Source organism: Lepidochelys kempii, chromosome 15 (assembly GCF_965140265.1).
Source record: "Lepidochelys kempii isolate rLepKem1 chromosome 15, rLepKem1.hap2, whole genome shotgun sequence".
Lineage (NCBI taxonomy): Eukaryota > Metazoa > Chordata > Testudines > Cheloniidae > Lepidochelys > Lepidochelys kempii.
Genome location: NC_133270.1, coordinates 26,450,815 through 26,472,929, shown reverse-complemented (window position 1 = coordinate 26,472,929; position 22,115 = coordinate 26,450,815). Strand labels below are relative to the sequence as shown.

The 22,115-nt window shown below is 39.7% G+C and overlaps 2 protein-coding genes and 1 long non-coding RNA gene across 8 annotated transcripts in view; 2 read left to right on the top strand and 1 right to left on the bottom strand.

Moving 5' to 3' along the window:
- SETD1B (SET domain containing 1B, histone lysine methyltransferase) overlaps positions 1-6,864 on the bottom strand; it is a 70,211-nt gene extending 63,347 nt beyond the window's left edge. For 3 of the 4 annotated variants that reach the window (XR_012155135.1, XM_073313481.1, XM_073313482.1), the window contains exons 1-5: positions 5,752-6,243; positions 5,391-5,545; positions 4,862-4,960; positions 4,137-4,407; positions 116-228 (exon numbers count right to left, since the gene is read on the bottom strand). Coding sequence is in view for 3 of the 4 variants with exons in the window: in XM_073313481.1 (XP_073169582.1) it covers positions 116-228; positions 4,137-4,407; positions 4,862-4,960; positions 5,391-5,545; positions 5,752-5,824 (711 nt within the window). In the remaining variant the exon portion in view is untranslated. Of the gene's footprint in view, positions 1-115; positions 229-4,136; positions 4,408-4,861; positions 4,961-5,390; positions 5,546-5,751; positions 6,244-6,271 lie in introns of those variants that run through there. The other variant, XM_073313483.1, reaches the window with a different exon arrangement.
- Positions 6,503-22,115, top strand: part of RHOF (ras homolog family member F, filopodia associated) — a 48,779-nt gene continuing 33,166 nt past the window's right edge. The window contains exons 1-2 of one of the 3 annotated variants that reach the window (XM_073313500.1): positions 6,518-7,239; positions 8,154-8,604. In XM_073313500.1, coding sequence (XP_073169601.1) covers positions 8,521-8,604 — 84 coding nt within the window. In that variant the 5' untranslated portion in view covers positions 6,518-7,239; positions 8,154-8,520. Of the gene's footprint in view, positions 7,830-8,153; positions 8,605-22,115 lie in introns of all 3 variants that reach the window. The other 2 variants (XM_073313501.1, XM_073313497.1) reach the window with 2 other exon arrangements.
- Positions 10,240-21,654, top strand: LOC140898921 (uncharacterized). The gene is made up of 2 exons (XR_012155137.1): positions 10,240-17,466; positions 18,898-21,654. It is a non-coding gene; the product is annotated as an uncharacterized lncRNA (long non-coding RNA).

The window sequence follows — 22,115 nt, the reverse complement described above, 5'->3', positions numbered from 1 at the left end:
TGGAACAAAACAATACCACACATCACTTGTGATAGGAAAATCTATTTGAATCAACCACTGTCTGCTTGTAAATTTTTAGAAATGTACGATTAAAATACACCCAAGCAAACCGTACCTGCTGAGTTTCATTCACAGTTGGCGAGACATCCTGCTCGTTGCCTACAGGAAGGGTCTGCGGAGTGTAAAGACCATTAACCAGCAGTTCATAGAACCGCATACGGGTTTCACCTGCACAAACCACAATGAAAGTTTATTAAAAAAAAAAAAAAAAAGCCACACACTGTACATCGAAAGTCTCTTTATTAAGCCTTCCCCAGACCCAGCTAGCACGCTTAATAGTCCCCATTTTAGCCAACATCTTTCCAGTAAAGGAGGCCACGGCAGCACTTAAGGTAAGAGCCACTGTTTCTTAAAAATCTGCGGGACAAGTGATGCAAGGCGCTCCCTTCTCGGACAATGGGAATGACCACATCTTCAATTACAGCATCTGAAAAAATGCATTATCAATAGGCCACCTCGCTGAGATGAATGGGAAAAGGTCCTGGAAAGCAGTAAAAAAAATTAGCCAGGGCAGAATCCAGCATTAGTAGTTACACTTAACTTGATGTATATAATTAAAGATACAGTAGCCTCTGTTAATGTGCTCCCTTGAGAGAGAGGTTTCTAAGTAGTTTTTTCCCCTCTTCTCATTCTATTTGGCTGCTCTGTTTCTGCGCCATGCTTTCTGGCGAGCAGTAATCTCTCTCTTCTCAGAAGTGTCAAATGGTAAAACTAACTTTCATAAAAGCTTCATCTCACTAAATGCAACAACTAGTTCTGACGATACCTGTAGCCAGTTTAGACGCCTTTTCCTCAAACCTTTCCAATAGAATATGAGGTGTTATTAATACAAATGAGATGCAATAGAGCACAATGGACAAAATAATTATCACTTTTCCAAGAAGGTACTGGCTAACCCGTGTTTTGGTGTAATGTGTATGCAGCACTTTCCTAGCATGAACATTTTACAGAATGCAAACCTGCATGCAATACTGATATCTGTGTTTAACATTCTCATTTTCAGGCTGCTAAATTCTAGTGAAGACACAGTTTCTTAATATTAGACAAGTTTGTTTACTTTTAGCCTGAGCCTGCTCATTTTGCAGTCAGTAAGTTTGTCATGGATTTCAAAAGAAGCTGGGTCAGACCCTTTGAGATATTTTCAATTTTGCTTACATGAGGGGTGAGTACTTTGGTTTTTTGAATGTGAGAATAATTTTTTTAATTGAAAATTCAGTTTAAGTCAACACAGCAGAAGATGTTTCTTACCCAGAGTTTTTAATCTTTTTCTTTTCAATTACAAATAAAAAAAAGTAAGTAATGTATAACTGAAAAAGAAATAAAATACAGTAAAAATGCACAAACCCAATGCCTGAACCTGCAGCTCGCACACACAGTATGTATTCAAGTGAGTGAGTACTCCCACTTAACAGGACTACATGAGTAAGTGCTGCAGGATCAAACACCCAATTCTCGTACATAATTGTGCGTAACTAGTATCTACAAATGCACTTGTCTAAAGAATCCGCTCCAGATTAAGAGCTTGATACTGCATTATTCAGGTAAAACGCCCACTAAATTCAATTTTGGATGAATAAATACTGCCTATCAGGCTTCAGTAATGTTCAGTTTTACAACACTGCTTCACATACATAAATATTGGGCCAGATCCTCAACTTGGGTAAACTGTCATCGCCCAGTTAAAGTCAATGGAGCTATGACAATTTGCAGCTGGAGATCTGGCCCAGGGCATTTGAAATATTGAATTTACATGAAATTATAGCACTCGCCATCAATGTTGTGATGTAGAAGCAAGTTTAAAATTAGTTTTTTTAAATAGCACAAATACCGTAGCTTCCTCATTTTCCCCTTTTTATTCAGTAAAACATTAATAAATACTTAGTATTTTCATTTTCACAGAGCTTTGAATTACCCCCATAGAGGTAGTGAGGTAGGTAATTAACTATATATCCATTCTACAGATGGAGAAATGGAGGAAGATAAGTTAACTGAATTGCTTTAAGCTACACAGGAAGCCCATCTCAGAAGTGGGAATTTTGAACTCATGAATTCCAGGCTCCTAGTCCTGTGCTCTGACCACTTGATCATTAAATACACAGATAAAACACTTCTTGCACTCCTTTTTATACTCATTTATTTTGCTAAAATTTGGAATCCAATATTGAATTTTTATAAAAGTGCATTTTACTACCTTCTTGAAAAGCTGAATATTGGGAATAAATGGATAAGTAAAATAAATATTACAGATTGTGTAGCCAAAGATGTCATAAGCTGCAACCGCTATTTTTAGCATTATATTTTAACTGATCTTGCCATACCACAAAGCATTGCTGGTGTTATTGCATCTTTTAAAAGAACCAGAAGAGCCACAAGTTTTTAAAAGGTTAAAATGAGTCGCATAGAGAGAGTTTATGAGTTATATGTAAAAATGAAAGTGCAACTTAAAATTAAGAGGTCTTCGTATTTTCACCAAAGTAATTAAAACGTGCAAAACCACCAACTTAACATGCAGTTAACTTTTCTAGCTCTTGAACGATGACCACCTGTTCTAGGATTACAAAAGTGAAATATAAAATCAACAAAAAAATGAGGAAAACTCTCCAATCAGCTTGCTCAAGAACTCTCTTAATACCTAAAAAAACCAGGAGTACTTGTGGCACCTTAGTCTCTAAGGTGCCATAAGGACTCCTGTTCTTTTTGCGGATACAGACTAACACGGCTGCTACTCTGAAACCTCTTAATACCTACTTTCACCCCCTGTGAATCCACTTTAATTCCCATTATTAATTCTGAAAGTGGCTTTTGCTCCAATTTCAATGTATATGTTAATCTTCCTCAAATTAATAGGGTGATATACAATTTAAGATGAAATAGTGCTAAAAATATTAAATCCCAAAAATCAAAGCATATGCATTTCACAGTCACGGTTTATTTATAATGGCAAATGATTTAAAAAACTTTTCTGAGCATTCTTTTAATATTTAGGCAGTAATGTCAAAAATTATTCCATTATACTCACATAACACGTGCTACATACTAAATGTTATGTAAACACTGACTGCACTTGAAGGTTGCTGAAACATTTTTTTATACTTTGTATGGTTAACGGAGACAAACAAAGCACTTTTTGCTTTGAGAGAAAGGTGTTCATGGGCTCTTCCTCTTTCTTGAAGATAAACAGTGCAACACATACTTAAAACTGGAATTATCATGTTTACAGTGCAAATAATAATAAATAATTATAATAAAAATTACAAATAAATGCCTGTAACGTTTTGTGTACGGAAGCTTTAGCTTTCAGCCAGATGTTTAGAAAGGTCCTTCACTAGCATGTTTGGGGGAAAAAAACAACACACATAAAACAATAATAAGCAAAATTTTAATATTTTCAGTACTTGAATAGTTACTGCACTGTTAATTCCTGTAGTAGTACCATTGTGCCTCAATTATGCTGAGGATTAAAAGTGTTACTGTCCCTTTAAGAGAGAGAAGACACACACACACACACACACACACGCGTGCTCTCACACAGTGTCAAGTGCTGTACACTTTTTACTGCCAGACTTGGGTTTGTTGCTAAGTACCAGTGAAACGCCAGGAGCTCAGAAAATAGGATCCTGCCGCAGTTCAGTCAGATGTTTTTTAAAGATATAGTAGTTTCTAAGACAGGGAAAAACTTTACAACCATATTTCGAAGTGCATTTCTAAGCCTCTGAAAACAGTCACCAGTTTAGATCAAGGCATTTGTAAAGAGATTCTGAAATGGGTTGAGGGCGATGGCAAGGGCAGAGTTTGCCAAACCCGTGTCAGTGTGAGTGAATGAAATGGACAGGATGGCAGCATTTTGTAAATTACAGGACTGTCTCCTAGCAACAGACAACACATTCAGTTCCACGTGACTTCCAGTGGCCCAGAGAAAAGGAGAGACAGGCAGATGGGAAAAGAGTAACATTCACTTATTAGTATTTTTTAATCATCCAGCCCCTCCAGTCTGGAAAAGCATATCATTTAAGAGAAGAGAGGGGACGCAGGGGGTTGCAACTATACAGAGAATTAAGCTAAATTCTGCTTCCCACCTTTTGTATCCAGTTCCACATGGATGATGTTGCCCATGACTGATGTGTTGTGCAGGTGCTGGACGGCTTCCCTGGCACCCTTCACTGTGGCAAAGATCACTTTGGCAATGCCCAGGTGCTTCTTGTTCTTGGGGTTGTAGAGAATCTCTACTTCTTCCACTTCACCATATTTCTTGCACATGTCGGTCAGAAAGTTTTCACGGATGTTGTCATTCAACTTGGCAAAGGTTACCTGCTTGGGAGGCACTGGCCCCACGTAAAACTCATCAATCTGGAGATTTATACAAACACAAAATTAAATACAAATAATTAAGAACCAGGAGGGAGACTGGCAGCAGAAAATTAAATCATTTGGAACAGACAGATAGAGTTAGTCTCCTTAGAACTCTGGGGAAAGAAACTGTCTACAAACAATGTCACACCAGTCTGAAGAGAAATCCAGCCTCTACACTCTCAGAAATTCATATGGAAATGGTTACTTTTTCATCTTAAAAACATATTTTAAGCAGCTATATCAAGCATCAGAGTTGTAACTCAAAACAGGTAAACTGATCCTATCAGACAGATGTATTGATTTCTTTATAGAATAGGATTATTGTTAAACAGTTTGCCAGATAATATTAATACAAATCTGTCATTTAAAGGGCCCATTAAGTTATTTCAAACTCAAGCTCAATTGACAAATAACAAGAATCCAAACTAAACCTAAAGGTTAGTGCAGGTACCTTGAATTTGGGAACAGAAAGCTCCAACTCCTTGGTTTTGGTCCATATTCTTCCTATCCTGGGATCTCTGACACAATCCACCGGAGCAATTCCCGAGTTCTGCAAGGTGGGGTGGAGGGGGAAAACAGAACACACAAAAAACATCAATAATATTGCTAGAAATTTCAGGGGGGCGGGAAGCATACCACAGGGAAGCAGGGGAAGCCTCAGGGGAAGAGAAAAGCACACAAACACGTGTCAAATTGCGATACTAATGGGAAATAGACACAGATTGGAAACACAGAGAAATAAAGCTCCAGGTTTTAGCTCCTTCTTGGGATCCTGACAGTTGAATACATTGTGTCAGGTGGCAGTAACTTTCGAGTCTTTTCCTCCCCCCACCCTCCAACATTTGTTACAACATGAATTATTACAGCATTAAAAAATCCTTTCCCCACAACACCTCCCCTAAACAAGGACTGCTGGAGGGGGGGGCTAGGTAGAGGTTTGTGCGGGGTATATAATTTATTTTAAAAAACAAGACACTTACAGGCATGCTAAAATTTTGCCCATCATAACGATAGAGTTTATGCTGTCCTTTTTTCAGAGCTGGGTCAATAATCAATTTATAACTTCTCCAGTGGTGATTTCTTTTCTCGACAGAAGTGCTGGCTTGTGTGCTGTTCTCCATTCCGTTGATCCAACCTGGCGCGGGGGGAGGGAGGGGAAAAACACAAAGTTTTAAAAAAATGTAATAAAGATCCCATTTTAAGAATCACCCATTAAACCCATCAAAGCTGGGGGGGGGGGATACACAAACAGGAAGACTCTAAAATGGGGGAAATCTTAGACAACCCCCGTGAGACAAGAGACAGAAAGGGGAGGAGGGGGGGGGAAAGACCCAATCTCACTTGAACTCTGTTTTTTGCCATGGTCTTCTGGGTGCTTGGCTTTTTCCCCTGCCTTGATCTCCTTGAAAGACATTGAGCGAGGCGGCCGATCGTCTCCTTGCAGCGAAAGGCGAGCTCCTCTTCACATTCGGCTGGTTACATTACACTGCTTTTGAAAGGCTCCTGCCTCCTTTTTTTGCGAGCCAACACATATTGTGTGTGTGCTTTCTGCTTGCTTCTCAGGCATCCCACAATACACCACTATGGAGCTCGGCTAATGGCTAACCGCCCTCAACCGAAGGCACATTCACAGCAGCTGCAGCGCGCCGCGAAGCCCCCAGCCTCGCCGAGCCGTGGCACCTCCCCACCCGAAATAAAGGGCCATGCATTTTCCCGAGCCGACCGAGCCTGGGGAGGGGGCCCCCCTCCCCGCTTTAAGGGCATGCAGGGAATTCCTTGGAATCTGCGGGCTGCGTTTACCTTAGCGCAAACTGTTTCTAAACAAGATGGACAGAGGGGGGACAAGTTTGGGGGCACTCACTGAGCCTGGCAGGGGCAGCCCGGGAGCGGCCCGGGCTGAAGGGCTGTATGCCTGGCCCCCCGCTACGTGTGTTCCCGCAGCCCCACCGAGCCCCGCTGGCTGGCGAGCCGCGGTGTTACAATGTGTCCATTGCACAGGACGGGAACCAGGGGGAGAAAGTAGCAGTTTTGCTTATTAAAGGTCCTGGGGTTGCAGCAGCCAATCAGCGTGGAGCTTCCATTTTGTTTGAGCGGTGAAAGGCAGCTGGGGATCTCTCTTTTTGCCTCTTTTCCTGGGCGAGGAGCGTCTCGCCTGGCTTTGGGCTTCATGTTGTTTTAGCTCATCTTGTGCTTTTGGTTTGTAATTTGGCCGTGGTTAGGTAATTGGCTGGTTAAAGGCACCAGGAGCCCGCAGCCAATCAGCGCGCAGCTTCCATTTGGCTTGAGTTATTAGACGCTGATCTAAAAACATCCTTCACCAGACAGCTAAGGAGAGGCCAACAGATCAGGCAGCCATTTTTCTGCAATGGAATTAAATGGCCAACTGGGTTTTCCTTTGTTCCAAAAGGGGATACTTTATTTGAATCCACACCATCCATTTCAGGACTTCTCAGTGTTGTATTAATGTCTGACAACATTTTAAAGGACTCAATGAAGAAGGAAGATAAAAAAGATTTGGATTTTTCCTTATGATTTGGAATCCATCTTTGTCTTGTGTAACTAGGTCATGGCACACCCTTATGTCAGCAGTAACAATTTTGAATTCAAAAATAAGTAAATACATATTTTTGTTTGGGTTTTTTAATCTTTATAACTATATTATGACTGAACAATAAATTTTAAAAAAATAGTTCCTGTATTAAACACTTAATTCCTGGCCATTTTTATTAACTCCTTTGGTGCTTATAAGGTAACGTTTTAAATATAGATTTAGGAATAGTGAATTCTGGCATAAAAATTTACTCTGATAAACTTTTTTTCTTTTACATTGTAAGTACCCAATCCATTCTGTCCTTACTAAGTGTAGTTTTCATGTTAATGTTACTGGAGTTGTCCTTATTTCTGAGCCTTCATTTGCATGTCTTATGTTTTTTTGTCTGTTTAGCTAAAACAATTTTATGCTTTTAAAATATTTTAGTTATAAAGCAAAATATCTAGCGAGAGATGTTTTTAAAATGTTTACAAACAGTAAATGTTAACCAGGTATTTTCACACTAACATGTACAGACTAAAATATTTGGGGGAAACATTTTTGAGTTTCTGTGTCGTCTGGAAAGCCACTGGCTCTCCTTTTAATGTACAGAGTAAATCTGTCACAGGAACCTAAATTTAAGCCTCGAGTAAGAGTCCTAACTGGATACTGTCAGTCAACATAACTGGACAACATTTTCTATAGTTTTTTGATGCTACACCATTGCCATATAAAGATCTTTAAATGTCTTAACAAGATACGTTTTGACTTGCAAATTCCCCAGAGAAGTGGGGATACAGATTATATAGCTATATATTTAGAAATATGTTTTAAAAAAGCTAAACAACACAACTTCACCTTGAGAACTGCATTCATCAGTGGTGAGCGGGTAAGTAAACCCTTTTGCCCTTGCAGAGAAACAGATAGCCCAGGCCTGTTCAGCAAATGTTATTGTCCTGGACAGAGAGAGCCTAATTATCGTCTGTAAAAACGGTAGCTAACTTGTTCTTGTGTCATCGATACATATACAGACTATATTAATATATATTTTTCAGAGCGTGATTTCTTTTTCCTCCACAAAGCGCTTGTTAGCAGCTCTGCTTTTTGTGGAGGGAGACTGCGGATCCATGCTGGCATTACATGGCTGTTAAATTGTTCCTCTCTTCTTCGCTCTCTCTCTCTCTCTCCCCCCCCCATATCTATTTCCAAACAGTAAGATTATGAAGGAGGATTTTAGAAGACGAAACCCCCTTTACGTGTTTATCCATCTAATTACTGAAGAATCTGGCTCGCGAAAAAACAAAAAGGGACTGTTTTCAGAACGGTGACAACGAGCCTGTAAAGGTCTCGCTAAAATGCGCTGCAAAATCCTTCCCCACGAGACGCAGCTACTTTAGAAACGGTCTGAAAATAGATCCAAAATGAGGGAGGCTGCCTCCAAAGGAGGGACACTTTGCAGCCTGGATTGTTACAGTCGGGAAGAAGTGACGCAGTTGATGTTCACAGCAGTTCTGTGCTTTCATGCAGCTACTGAGCCCATGCAACTAACTCCCAGCTGAGTTTTATTTTAAAATCTGCTAATGCACCAAGCGTATCATGGCTTTGCAGCCCCGTGCCACGGGAAAAACCGGGAGGCTGTCTGGCATTTCAGCACGCAGCTCCAGGTTGTACTCCATATTGTTTGTGAGAGGGGGTGGGGTAGTGGTTCGTAATGGCTTCTTCTTTGCAATGCTGTATTCTTGTCAGGTTTGGGGGCAGCAGCACGTCTGTGTCTCCCAGTGTCTAGCGTTGTTTCTATTTCCGATCATTGCAGGGAGGTGACTGCCCGCCCCCCCCCCCTCTTTGTGAGGCTTGTGGAAAGTGAAGAAGAGAAGTAAGGGGGGGTTGTTTTTTAAGGCTCGGGGAAAAAATGGTTGCCATTTCGTGAAAGCACTTTGCAGCAGCAGAAGGAAGCGAGCAGGGGCTTGTAATCGGAGATCCTGGCAAGGCTCCAGCTAACGCCTGCTGTTCTGCTAGGCACTCCCAGGGGGGCTGGGGGGGACCGGGAGGGGGCGGGGGAGAGAGCGCGAGGAGGGGAGGCCAGGGCTAGGCTGGCAGCTCTCTTAAAGAAACAGGACACTAGCTTGGGGAAGACAAAGCAGCATCGAGTAATGCAGACAAAGCCCTCGTGGCTATAAATAAAACGATTGTTGCTATGAAGATCCTCCTGGTCACTTTTTAAACTGACCGTAGCATAGCACAGGCATTTGACAAGCGAGTGCAATACAAAAATAGCCAAATGGCCAGGAAATGGCATGGGGCACCCTTATCGCTCTAGAAGCTGGTGTTTTCTTTACACAGATCAGGCGACGGGCTCGCTGTCTGGAGTGCAGATGCATGTAATGGGGTTTATGTTGCTAGAAACGTGTAAAGCTATGTAGAGACCGGGACAAGAACTGTGATCTTTAGTTCAGCCCTTTAAACAGTCCCCATAGCTCTTAGCCCATTGTTTTTCAAAGTCGGTTTCACTGTATGTTGCTAATCTTCCTCTGTCCTCTTCGGCCCACAAACAGGGTGGGTCCAACATTGAGATGGGAGGGAGGAGTAGCTGACAGCAGAGTGCATGGCCTGTGCCAAATCAGGTTGTTGGCTGGCCCAGCTTCTCCGGTGACTTCAGGGATGCCGTGCAGGGATCTGTCTGTTCATTGTAGGTCCTGCGGCCATTGTATTACCTATGGTCTCTGCACCACTCTGTGTCCGTGCAGGGGGGTCCTTGCCTTTCCAAAAGGAGTTTTGAGAGGCCTCTCTCCCTTACTTCTCGGCTATTGTCAGCCTCAACTTTTAGTAAATGGAGGGTCATATTAGTCCATTGATCCATTTATATCCACTTACAGAAAGGATCAAGGCGAGAGGCCAGCTCATATTCTGTATTTCTAGGGGAAAAAAATCTAGGGCACTATTGAAACTAGTGTAGGAGGTTTATTCACAGGGAGAATTAACAGACGTCCGTTTTCAGTGCAGTTAAATCCAATATGGGTGGTTTTGATATGCGAAATATCAGATTAAATAGATTTTTCCTACATCTAGCTAAGTATGAGGGTATTGTGGTTGTTTCCAAGTTTATATACTCATTTTGCTGTGTGGGGAGGAGTTCATTTCATTCCACTCCACTCCACACTAAAATTAGATCAGATAATGCAACCAGCCTTAATCAACCATCCAAAGGGCGAGGAAAAACCCAGTTGTAGAGGAGGCCTTCTTTTAAAGGTAGAAGAAAATCATACTGTGAACTTTTATGGGAGGGGAAAAAGGTAAGTGGCTACTTAAGACAGATGCTTGCGTCTTGGAGGTGGGATGCATGGTGCAGAGTTCACTGTACCAGTTTGTGTCTAAAGTTAGTCATTTTTTTTGTTTTTTGTAAAAGCTTTGGTTTATGTTGAGAGGGTTAAGGTAGGGTAGGGTTGTGCAAATAAGGCATTGCATTTTCATCTTTTTCAAAATAAATATAAGGGTTTATTTTACTCTTAATAGTTGACTATATTTTTATCCATGATTCTTCCGCAACCTGAATCAATCTGTTATACTAGAATAAGCAATAAACCTGTATGCATGTGTGTGTGTGTGTCTATATGGAATACACAAACATAAACTCCCACGTGAAAATGCCTCTAAAACACAAGGCTTACTTTTAAAATTAGAAAATTGGCTCCCCTGCCTTCCCTCTCCAATGCTGATACCTTTAACCAGCCACCTCTCCTGTCTAATTGGGATGCAGTGGTTCAAACACTTTTTTTTTTTCCCTTCCCCTGCTTTTCTGGAATCTCTTTGAAGTCATTATGCACTCTAGCATTCTTGTCCCTTATACAGTGAAACAGGAAACTCTCCGGGCTAATTTCAGAAAGTGGAGTGCATATTTGTATTCAGTAAAATATCTCTTTGTTAGCAACATGTAAAACTCACGGAGTGCCCTAACCCATGAAGCCATATTCATGTGCATGGCTCTTGCTCGTACCTGTAGTTCTGATCACTTTAAATAATAATTAGTAAAGATATTTGCAGAAACTACTATATAGTCCTTCTTTACCATAAATCCTTGTTAAAATGTTCCTTGACTATTTTTTATTAGACTAGAAGTCAAAACCATTTTAATTTACCGAAAGACAACAAAAGCCAAACAGCATCCCAATCAAAACAGTGCTGCTGATTATTTTGTACTATTGTAAAACAGTTCTAGATCTTGCACTATATTGTGCAAGCTGAAGACGTAAGTGATGAATGAGGAAGTGGTCAGTTAATCTTAAGCAACATCTCTTAACTTTCTCGTGCTTGGTTTTTTATTTTTAAATAAATATTAAACTGTTCAGATATTTTAACAAATGTTAAAACCCAAATTACCACCTCCTTCTCTCCTCCTCCCCAAAAAATGGTTTAACTGAAATTCTGTTCTTCACTTAACTAGTTATACCCAACTATGATTATGGTTTCCAAATAGTGGGTGATTTTTATGTATTAAGGCCCTACTTTTGTGTGTGTTTGCACAACTCTGTCCAAGCACACATCTATGTAGTTACTTTTCCAGTGCTAATTCCTTTGTGTGCAATTAACCACTTTGCAGTGTGCAAAACCATCACCTGTGTCGTCAGGCAGTAGAATCTTATCTGTTAATTGCCCTAGCAAATGTTAGTGCTAGAAAAGTGTGTGTGGAGAGTTGCACATATATGCAAGTGAAAGCCAGTGTGATGGTGCACTGAAAACGTGGGCCCAAATGTGCTGCAGTAAGTACCATAAAGTGGGTTGAAGCAGAGATTAGTGGCCTATTTTTCAGAAGTGCTGAGCACCTGCAGCTCTTGGTGAATAAGAGGCTATCTAGCACCCCTGAAAATCACATCATGTATGTCTGAACTTGGAATTTCCTTGCTTTTGTAAGGTTGTTAAATAGTAAGTGTCTTAAATGTAGTCTAAAAGTTGTTGAGGCAATCTGAGAGCAGTTATACTCTGTAGAGTGGATGGCTTAGCAACCAAACATCAAGTCTGAAACAGTGGGCTATCACTGCATTTTAAATCCCAGAAAGGTCAACGCAGACTTTCTCTGAGTTAGAGTGACTCAGTTTTAGTACACGGGGATCTTTAGAGAGACACCTTAAAAGCAGATTTCTGCTCTGTGTGCTTCCTAATGATTCAATAATGCTCCTTCTCATAGGAACAGGATTTGTTCTTGCCCAACGTATCCCACTGGTTCATTATTGAGCAGCATGCTCTGTGTCAGTTGTCCAAGCGACTATCATCGCTATCCCAGACACGGTTGCATTTCTGTGACAAAGTGTTATATCTGACATACTCTAGGATGAAAGACACTATAGAAGCAGTTATTTATATGATAAGTTTTATAGCTACCCTGGTAAACATTCATTTTGACTGTATTCAGTCTTACAACTCTTTTATACTCTTTTATACTGTACCAGTTTTTTTTACAATAGTAAATTAGAAACTAGTACATTAGTGCAGTGTCTGTGCAGGCATTTGCAGCTACTCTCATGCGGCTTTGGACAGTAGATTAATAGAAGGACAGAAAGTATCATTGTGATCATCTAGTCTGACTTCCTGCATAACACAGTCCATAGGACTTCCTGCAGCTAATGACTGCTTCAAGTGCAATAATTGTGGTTGAACTAGAGTATATCTTTTAGAAAAATATTGAGTCTTGTTTTTAACATTTCTGGGGTGGAGAATCCATCATACTCTTTGACAAATTGTTTCAGTGATTAATTACACTCATTTTTAAAAAATAATTATGCCTTATTTCTAGTCTGAATTTTTTTTTGGGTGGTTGGGGGGGGTGGGTCCTGGCTTCAACTTCATCCATTAGATCTTGTTATACCTTTTGTCTGCTAGATTTAATAGCCCGGTGTTATCAAACTTCTGTTCGTAGGTACTTCTAGACTGTGATCACATTACCCCTTAATCTTCTTTTGATAACCTAAATGGATAGAGCTCCTTAAGTCTCTCACTATAAGGCATGTTTACCAATCCTTTAATCGGTCTCATGGCTTTTCTCTGAATCTTCTCCAATTTTTCAACCTCCTTCTTGAAATATACGCACATGAATTGCTCACAGTATTCCAAGTAAGTCACAGCAGTGCTAGATGCAGAGGTACTATGACTTCTGTACTCCTACTTAATATTCCCATGTTTATAAATCCAAGGATCATATTTGCTCCTTTTCGCCACAGCATCACACTGCAAGCTCATGTTTAGATGATTATCCACAATGCCAGAGTTACTGCTTCTCAGAGTCTCCCATTCTGGAGGCATGGCCTGTATTTTTTGTTCCCAGATGTGTGTCTTTACATTTGCCCATAATAAAACACTTGACTATATTAAAAATATTGTTTGCTTGAGCCCAGTTTACCAAGCAATCCAGATCACTGTATCAATGACCGGTCCTCTGCATTATTTACCCACTACCCCAGTCTTTGTCATCTGCATACTTCATCAGTAACCATTTTGTATTTTCTTCCAGGTCATTGATAAGTATTTAATAACATAGGGTGAGGAACCAATCCCTGCAGGATCCCATAATGAACATTCCCACTCATTGATGGTTTCCTGTTAACAATTTACATTTTGAGGCCTATCAGTTAGTCAGTTTTGAATCCATGTTGATTTTATATCATTCTAGTTTCTTAATCAGAGTGTTGTACAGAGTCAAGTCAAATGCCTTACAGAAGTCTATTACATCAACACTGTTACCTTTATCAACCAAACTTGTAATCTCATCAAAACATGATATAATTTATACTAGAACCTAAAATAGTTAGAATGGGAAGGTTAACCAAGGAAGATGGTTTTCCTTTTTATATATATATATATATATATTTTTTTTTGGTGCCATACAATTTTTAACCTCTGCCAGAGTGGGGCTGTAATTTCTCAGCCAAAGTATGCCATCTCTAGATAGGGCAGCCTTTTACCTCTACCCTGCCCTGTAATATAGTCACTGGGGATATACATATGATCTAGCACAGGGTTTCTCAACCCATGGGTTGGGACCCAAAAAGGGGTCACCAGAATGTTTCAAAGGATTGCATGGCAACTTCTGTGGATCCTGTCCCACAGGGCTGGCTGGGATTGCCTCCCTGCTCCAGGCACTGCAGCCTCTGGGGTCCCAGCACCACTCAGGTCTGGCCCAGCCATCATGATGACGAGAGTCTGAGTAGGCCAAATTTGAGTGAGTGGCACTGCAACTCCATGAGCCAGGTCACAACTCCACTCTCACAAATTTGGTCCAGTCAGGGGGCCGGGGCCAAACCTGAGTGGCGGTGAAACACCTGGAGTGGAGAGCCAAGCCCAGCCAGCCCCACAACACAGGAACTGCCACTGTGGGGTGAGTGCTGGGCAGGACTCAACCCCCCTCAGGGGTAGGATCTGACTGAAACCACCCCAAGGCCTCCACCCCCAGTCTATTTGCTGGGGCGCGACAAGCCATAAACATTTGCAAAGGAGTCCCTGAGCCCAACAAGGTTGAGAACCACTGATCTAGCATAAGACTTGAAACCTTTAACCTACTGTATTGTTTTCACCATCTTGATACAAGAAGATGTGTCCATAACTAATCACATATGGTGGAAAGAACACATCTGTCATCAGAAAAAATCCGTATGTCATTTGATGCACATATGATTTTTGTAACCTCAGTATGTTGGCTATTCGTTATACTTTTTGTAATACTAAGTATGAGCAGCACATCAAGACAGTTTTTGAATGCTTTCAAAAATAATAATTTTTGAGCTATAAAAGAATAACAAAGCAAATTCAATTCCAGTCGTATACCAGCTTGTTGCATCTCATTTCATTCACAATTGAAATAGAGCTACAGCTGAAGTCAAATGATTCATTTTGTGTTTACAGCTGGTAATTGTATAAAGTACTTTGAAACTTTAAAAAGTTGTTATAAATTAACCGAGCTCGAAATTGATCAGTACTTTGAAGTTATTACATCATTTCAAAATGTTGGCTTAATGCTTCCTGTCCTAAAACCGTCAAGAAATTACTTCAGTAGTTAAAAATGTTGGCATTCAATGAGGTTGTGTTATTGATAGGAAATGAAAGAATACACTATGAGTGGTAAACTACAAACATATATGGATCAAAATACTTGTATATTGAGACTTCAATCACTCAAATGGTCTAGAGACACTATTGTACTTGAGCTGGTTTAGGAAGTGTGAATGCAGTGTCTGTGATCACTATAACTGGCTGATGGAAAATGCTGTTAGAGTTATTTTAAAAAAAAAAGTTGTGAACTATTCTTTTTTTTTTCTCTTGTGATGACTTTCAAATTTGTTCAGCTTATAAGTGAAACAGTTTTTTTTTCTAACTACTACATTGCAAGCTCCACTTGTGATATGAAATCAAGCTGAGTTCTTTCTCCCCCTTATGTTGTTGCTATTACTGATGATATCCTAGTTTTTTTTGTTTTGTTTTTTGGTATTTTTTTTGGACAGGGCCATTCAAGTGCTCCAGCTGGTTTATTAAATCAGGGTTTTTCAGTAGAACTGGCTTGGATATGTGGTCTGCCTAATGTTGGCTGGTCCACTATAGCCCTACTCTGCTGCATAGCACAGCAGCTTACAGTTGCTAAGCAGCTGCAGATTCTTCTTTACCTTGGCTACCAATCAGCTGTTCAGTGGAAGAAACATCAGTTCCCTTTGATCCATTAAGAAGCGTAAGCAACATGAAAACATGAGCAGTGGCCATGGCAAAATTGTTCCTTTTCTGGCTGGCTGGTAGGGCCCCTGGCAAAAATGCTTAAGGATGAGAAATGAAGGTAAACTTTATGGAGCAGAGGAAGGAAGTGCTGAGGAAAGAGAGACATTGATGGCAGGGGTGAGGGAGAACTAGCATATGTGCACAATGTAGATTACAAAGAGAGCATATCTTACACAGAGCAAGGGAACACAGTCAGGAAAAGAAATATGAGAGAGGCCAAGAGCGCAACTCAGAAGGGAAAGAAACAGGAGAGAGAACAGGTTTCAGAGTTGCAGCCATGTTAGTCTGTATCCGCAAAAAGAATAGGAGTAAAATTTATTAGTCTCTAAGGTGCCACAAGTACTCCTGTTCTTTTTGAGGAGAGAGAACAGTATACATAGGAGCAAGAAATAAGGCAGGAACTTAAAAGGCCTGCAAATGATGGGACAGAAAATACAGGAAGAGGAAAACAGAGCTTATTTCACCTGCACCCTGTGTAAACACTTATCCCAGTGAAAAGTGGGTGAAAAATGCTATCACATTAGAATGGTACCTTGCATTTATGCATATTTCTTAATCCTACGTGCATTTTTAACCCATGCCTTTTACATTTTTTAAAATGTATTAAGCCTTTGCCTCTTATTTAGAATTGACCTTCCCATGTTCTGTTTTTTTAAATTAAATAACCCTAATCACATTCTATCATTATTCTAATATATTTTCTTAAAATTAGTGTTAACCCTTTAATTTATTGTATTTTTGACCCAAGCCTATTTCCAAATATTTTTATTTATTTTAACCCTTGAAGACTACTTTCAGATTGCAAGACAGCTCTAATCCCCAAACTCAAGTAAGCTCTCTCCACGCCTCCAGAGAGCTGTGACCTGCTCATTTTCTCCACTCCCTCCTGAGAGGAGTCGGTGATTATGAACCACTTTACTTCCCAACACCTTCCCTGCTGGTGAAGTCTTTCCTTTTCTCTGAGTGCAACTCCTCTCTCAACTGATTAATAATATGCTGAGGTAAGATTAGGGGCTACTGGGGTTGGAGCAGGTTCCTGGGACAGGGAAAGTATTACATAAGAACGGCCATACTGGGTCAGACCAAAGGTCCATCTAGCCCAGTGTCCTGTCTTCTGGCAGTGGCCAATGCCAGGTGCCCCAGAAGGAATGAACAGAACAGGTAATCATCAAGTGATCCATCCCCTGTCGCCCATTCCCAGCTTCTGGCAAACAGAGGTTAGGAATACCATCCCTGCCCATCCTGGCCAATAGCCATTGATGAACCTATTCTCCATGAACTTACCTAGTTCTTTTTTTGAACCCGGTTATAGTCTTGGCCTTCACAACATCCTCTGGCAAGGAGTTCCACACATTGACTGTACGCTGTGGGGGGACGGGACTTCTTTTTGTTTGTTTTTAAAACTGCTGCCTATTAATTTCATCTGGTGACCCCTAGTTATTGTGTTATGAGAAGGAGTAAATAACACTTCCTTTATTTATTTTTTCTCCACACAAGTCATGATTTTATAGACCTCTATCATATCCCCCCTTAGTGGTCTCTTTTTCTAAGGTGAAAAGTCCCAGTCTCATTAATCTCTCCTCATATGGAAGCCATTCCATACCCCTAATAATTTTTGTTGCCCTTTTCTGAACCTTTTCCAATTCCAGTATATATTCTTTGAGATGGGGCAAACACATCTGCACACAGCATTGCCTGTGCTTCTCCCATTCCAGGTCTCTTTCTCCTGAGAGGACTCTGTAAACCAGCCTCCTGAGGGAGATGCTCTCAAGGACCAGGTACTGGACTGCAGGAGGGGGCTGGTGCCACAAAGGACTGGGGGAATCTGTCTGTAGTGCCCAAAAATTAATCCTATCTGACAGGTGTTCAGTTATCCATATTAAATAAGCTGATGATTTGAGCCCTATAAATAGCTGCTTTCTAGGTGGGAGACAATCTGTGGTTTACAAACCAGATCTGTCCCATCTACATAAGAGTTGCTGAATGTTCCCTGCCTGGTTTTGCTGAGTTGTGCTTCTAGTTTGGCTTTCAGTTCCATTTTCCTGCCACAGACAGTTGTCCAGTTTTCCTTTTTTTAGCCCTTTGAACATTATGGTAGCATTTGGATGGTTTATATGCATAGTTTGCCTTCGTGTTTTGCACTCGGTTAGTGCATGAGCCACTTTGAGCCAAATTAAACAGGAACTCTGTTTCCAAGACATGGAAAAGCAGATAGGGTATTTTCTCATTGAAATTTCCTTTTTCCACATTACTTAATAGTCTAGAAAATTGTTTTAGCAGCTCTTTCTGCTGAAAAGAATTGAACAGTGTATTATTTCCTAATTGGCCAAGTAACAATTTAATAATGTTATGATTTGGGCTAAACCTTATTTAAGCTAGTGGGTGTAACAGCCACCTTTCATTCTGGATAAAGTGTAAAAAAGCAATTGAGCTCCTTTATGGAACCAGACAGCTGAAATAATAGGAGTACTGCCCAAACATAGGCACAAGGTAGGGCTTGAGTAGAAGCTAAACAATGTGGCCCAAGAGGTTTCCCTGGGGACAGATATAGCAAAGGCAGTGGGTAGGGCAGAGACTGATGAAGATGGTTGTGAGAGAAGTAGAGAGACACACCACAGAAACAGACACAGAGAAGGAGCTGAAAGCCAAGGAGACAGCAGAATGAGCTCTAGGAGCATGGCCCCGAGAAAAAGCCTAGAGAACTTTTTGGCTGAGGAATGACTGAATGAGGCTTACTTGTGGCACCTTAGAGACTAACAAATTTATTTGAGCATAAGTTTTCATGAGCTACAGCTCACTTCATCGGATGCATGCAGTGGAAAATACGGTGGGGAGATTTTATATACAAAGAGAACATGAAACAACGGGTGTTACCATACACACTGTAACAAGAGTGATCAGGTAAGGTGAGCTATTAACAGCAGGAGAGCGGGGGCGGGGGGAAACCTTATGTAGTGATGATCAAGGTGGGCCATTTCCAGCAGTTGACAAGAATGTGTGAGGAACAGTTGGGTGGGGGTGGGGGGGAATAAACATGGGGAAATGTGTATGGCAACACCCGTTGTTTCATGTTCTCTGTGTATATAAAATCTGTATTTTCCACTGAATGCATCCGATGAAGTGAGCTGTAGCTCACGAAAGCTTATGCTTAAATAAATTTGTTAGTCTCTAAGTTGCCACAAGTACTCCTTTTCTTTTTGTGGGTACAGACTAACATGGCTGCTACTCTGAAACCTGAACGAGGCTTGGAACTCTGAGCAAGGAAACTCTCTTCTGTTTGATTCCTACTGTGCTGAAGGAAACAAGACTTTGACCATTCTTTGTAAATAAATAGGATTGCATTAAAAAAAAAAAGCCTTTCTCCATCGTCCGTTTCTTTTCCTACCTGAAACAACCTGCAGGACCCTGGAAATTAGCTAACCACTTGGGACAAACAGAGGTAACAGTAACTTGTACTGATAGTGTCTTGCACTTACATAGTGCCTTTTGTGAACTGCTCTACAAGCATTACGATTCACAGTATCCCATTGACTTATTTTTATATGAATTTTACAGGTAGCACAAAAGTTAAATGACTTAACCAGATTCACGTATGCCTCGTTTATACAAATCTGCGCTTTTACTGGTGTAGCTTTGCTATACCAGTACAAAGCACAGGTTTGCCATTATAGCTGCCTACACACTAGGAATGCTTTGCTGGAATAGTATCCTGATATTCCAGTATCAGTAAGTGTTTGGTGTAGACACAGCCTAGGAGGTTTTTGCTAATTTAGTTATGCTGGTTGCTATAACTATCTTGGCAAAATTTTCCTAGTGTAGACAAGGCCATAGAGTGGCGGTGATGCCGACAAAAAAATTAACAATGCTCCTGTGCAGAGACCACAGCCTACCATGCTGACGAATACTAACTATCTCATTGTTTACTCCTATTCCCCCTTCTGTCTATATATGCATCTATTGTCTCTTCTGTTATATTTAGATTGTAAGCTGTTTGGGACAGGGACTGTCTCTTTGTTCTGTGTTTTTACAGCACCTTGCACAATGGGATCCTGGTCCATGACGAGGTCGCCTGGGTGCTATGGTCATACAAATAATAACAGTAGAGCGGGGAAATGAATTCAGTATCCAAACTTCTGCTCCCTCACTCTAAACACTAGCTCACATTTCCTGTATGGCATCTGGTAAAGATGTTAAATATAATACACTATTATCTTTCCTAAACAGGCTTCCTCCCTAAAATTAAGGTGAAAATATAGTCTACCTCGATGAGAGAACATTCCATGTGGTAATACAGAAACTAGTTTGCTTTGCCACTCATTGGCAGAAAGCATATCAACTTGTCATTTCTCTTGAAGTACAGGATTTGAGGGAAACATTAAGGAACTGTTAAGTTCTTAAGTGTTGCTTAATTACTGAGTCATCAGTGTAGCACAATATTAATATATTCCATGATTAGATTTTTTTTTAAGACAATGGAAAAATCTGTAAAGCGAAAATTGTAGTCCTGAGGCAGGGGCTTCAGGATTAAATTAGTAATTCAAATTAAAACAAGTTGAGCTATTTACTGGATCAGATTTTTTTTTTCAATTGTAAGATTATATGAGTCAAACTATATGTTTTTAGAATCTTGTTACACAGAAGAAGAAAATTCTGCCTCAGGACTGGTTGAAAAGAGTCTTGTGACAGCTTACTAAATTTCTGTTTACCTTCTTAGCACCAGATTTCATTACTGTTGAACTATCAGATTTCAGTGGGGTTCTGCACTGAGATAGGACTATGCCTGAGTGCATCACAACACAGGGTATTGACGTGTATGAGAATTATATGTTTTTGTGTGTGATAGTATCACACACCATGCTCTAAAATATATTTTAATCACATTATTAAAAAGTTGTGCCTGAATATAAAAAAATCACTATTTGGCATCTAATTTCTGGGATAGAATGCTTCCAGTTTCCTCTGCCTTGGTTTGATAACGGCAACATTTATAAGATGAATTTCAAGTGCTGCAGGGTGTGGGATTTGCAGGTTGCTCATGTTAATTTCAACCTAAATTCTCTGTCCTGGGCCTTCAGAGTAAAGTGGATACAAATACATATTTTTTTATTTAAATTTGTTTTTATTTAAATGTATTTTTATTTTTAAATATAAACCTGCTTAAAGTTAAATTTGAAATTGACAACCTATGTTAAGGTCTAAATTTACTGTAATCTATTAAAATAAAATTTTAAAAATAATCTGCATCAATGACCCCTCTTTGAATTTTAGGATGTTACTTTTTAAATTATATATAGAATTAGGGGGAAACATCTTGAACTTTTGAGATCAACTCAAGCTTTATAAATGTCACAATATCATGTATCGCATTAAGTATCTACCTGTCTATTACTTTCAGTCTTTAGGATGGAGGGAATGCTGCTATTTACATTTTTCCAAATGTAAGTTATTTCAGTTTCTTTTGCCCAGAAAATATTTTGCCGTAATTACTTTTCTTTTCAGTTTAACTAGCAGGTGGAGAGAGAGAGTTAAGCACCAAACTTCTGAAAATCTCACTAGGCACTTATCTGGATCTTTAGATACATATCCATGGTGACAGTAAACAATCCATCAGTTCACTATTTACTGTTCATTCTTCCATTGTTTTGCATTTAAAACTGATTTATTAAACATGTTTTGATAAACTTACTTTTTTCTTGATATAATCCAACACATTTAAGGTAGTTTTGTTTAATAAAAACATTTTTAAAATGCCGTTTTTGTATGTTTTAATCAAATTTTTATTTCTGTCCAAATGCAGCTTGATACAAATAGAAAGTAAAAAATTATCTAATAAGAAATGAATCATTCACCATTCTCTAATATAAAGTAAAAATTAAGAATCTGAAGAAGTGTATGTTAAGCTACATAATTACTTATGTACATATGTATAGATATAGTGCTGTCCTTGTTAGGGAAAAAAAAAACAACCAACCCACCAAATTTGGTGCATAGGCTATTAAAGGTGTTTTAATTATTATACTAACTAATGAAAGGGGTTTTTTATTTATAAAAATAAAAAGTACAGATGTAAAATAAGATTAAATTCAGTTATTTAAATCAGAGTTTTCTGTTTACTGATCTGATTTTTAAATCACTTATTAACATCAATCCTCCCCTTTAAAAGTGTATTTACCCTCTGAATTTAGGCAAGCCCTGCTAGCTCAGTGTTTGAAAGCACAAGATCTTTCATACAACAGCAAAATGCAGTGTCTGACAAATCAGACCTGCAAACTTTGAATTAAAAAAAAAAGAGGAAGAAAACTGCAATCACTTCTGTAGCTTTTTATTTTTTGAAACTTAATACTAATAACTAGTAGGGTTTTTTTGTTGATGTATTTTAATTTTTTTAGTGATTTCAGTACTGGTGAAAAGTATGGGATTGACAGCT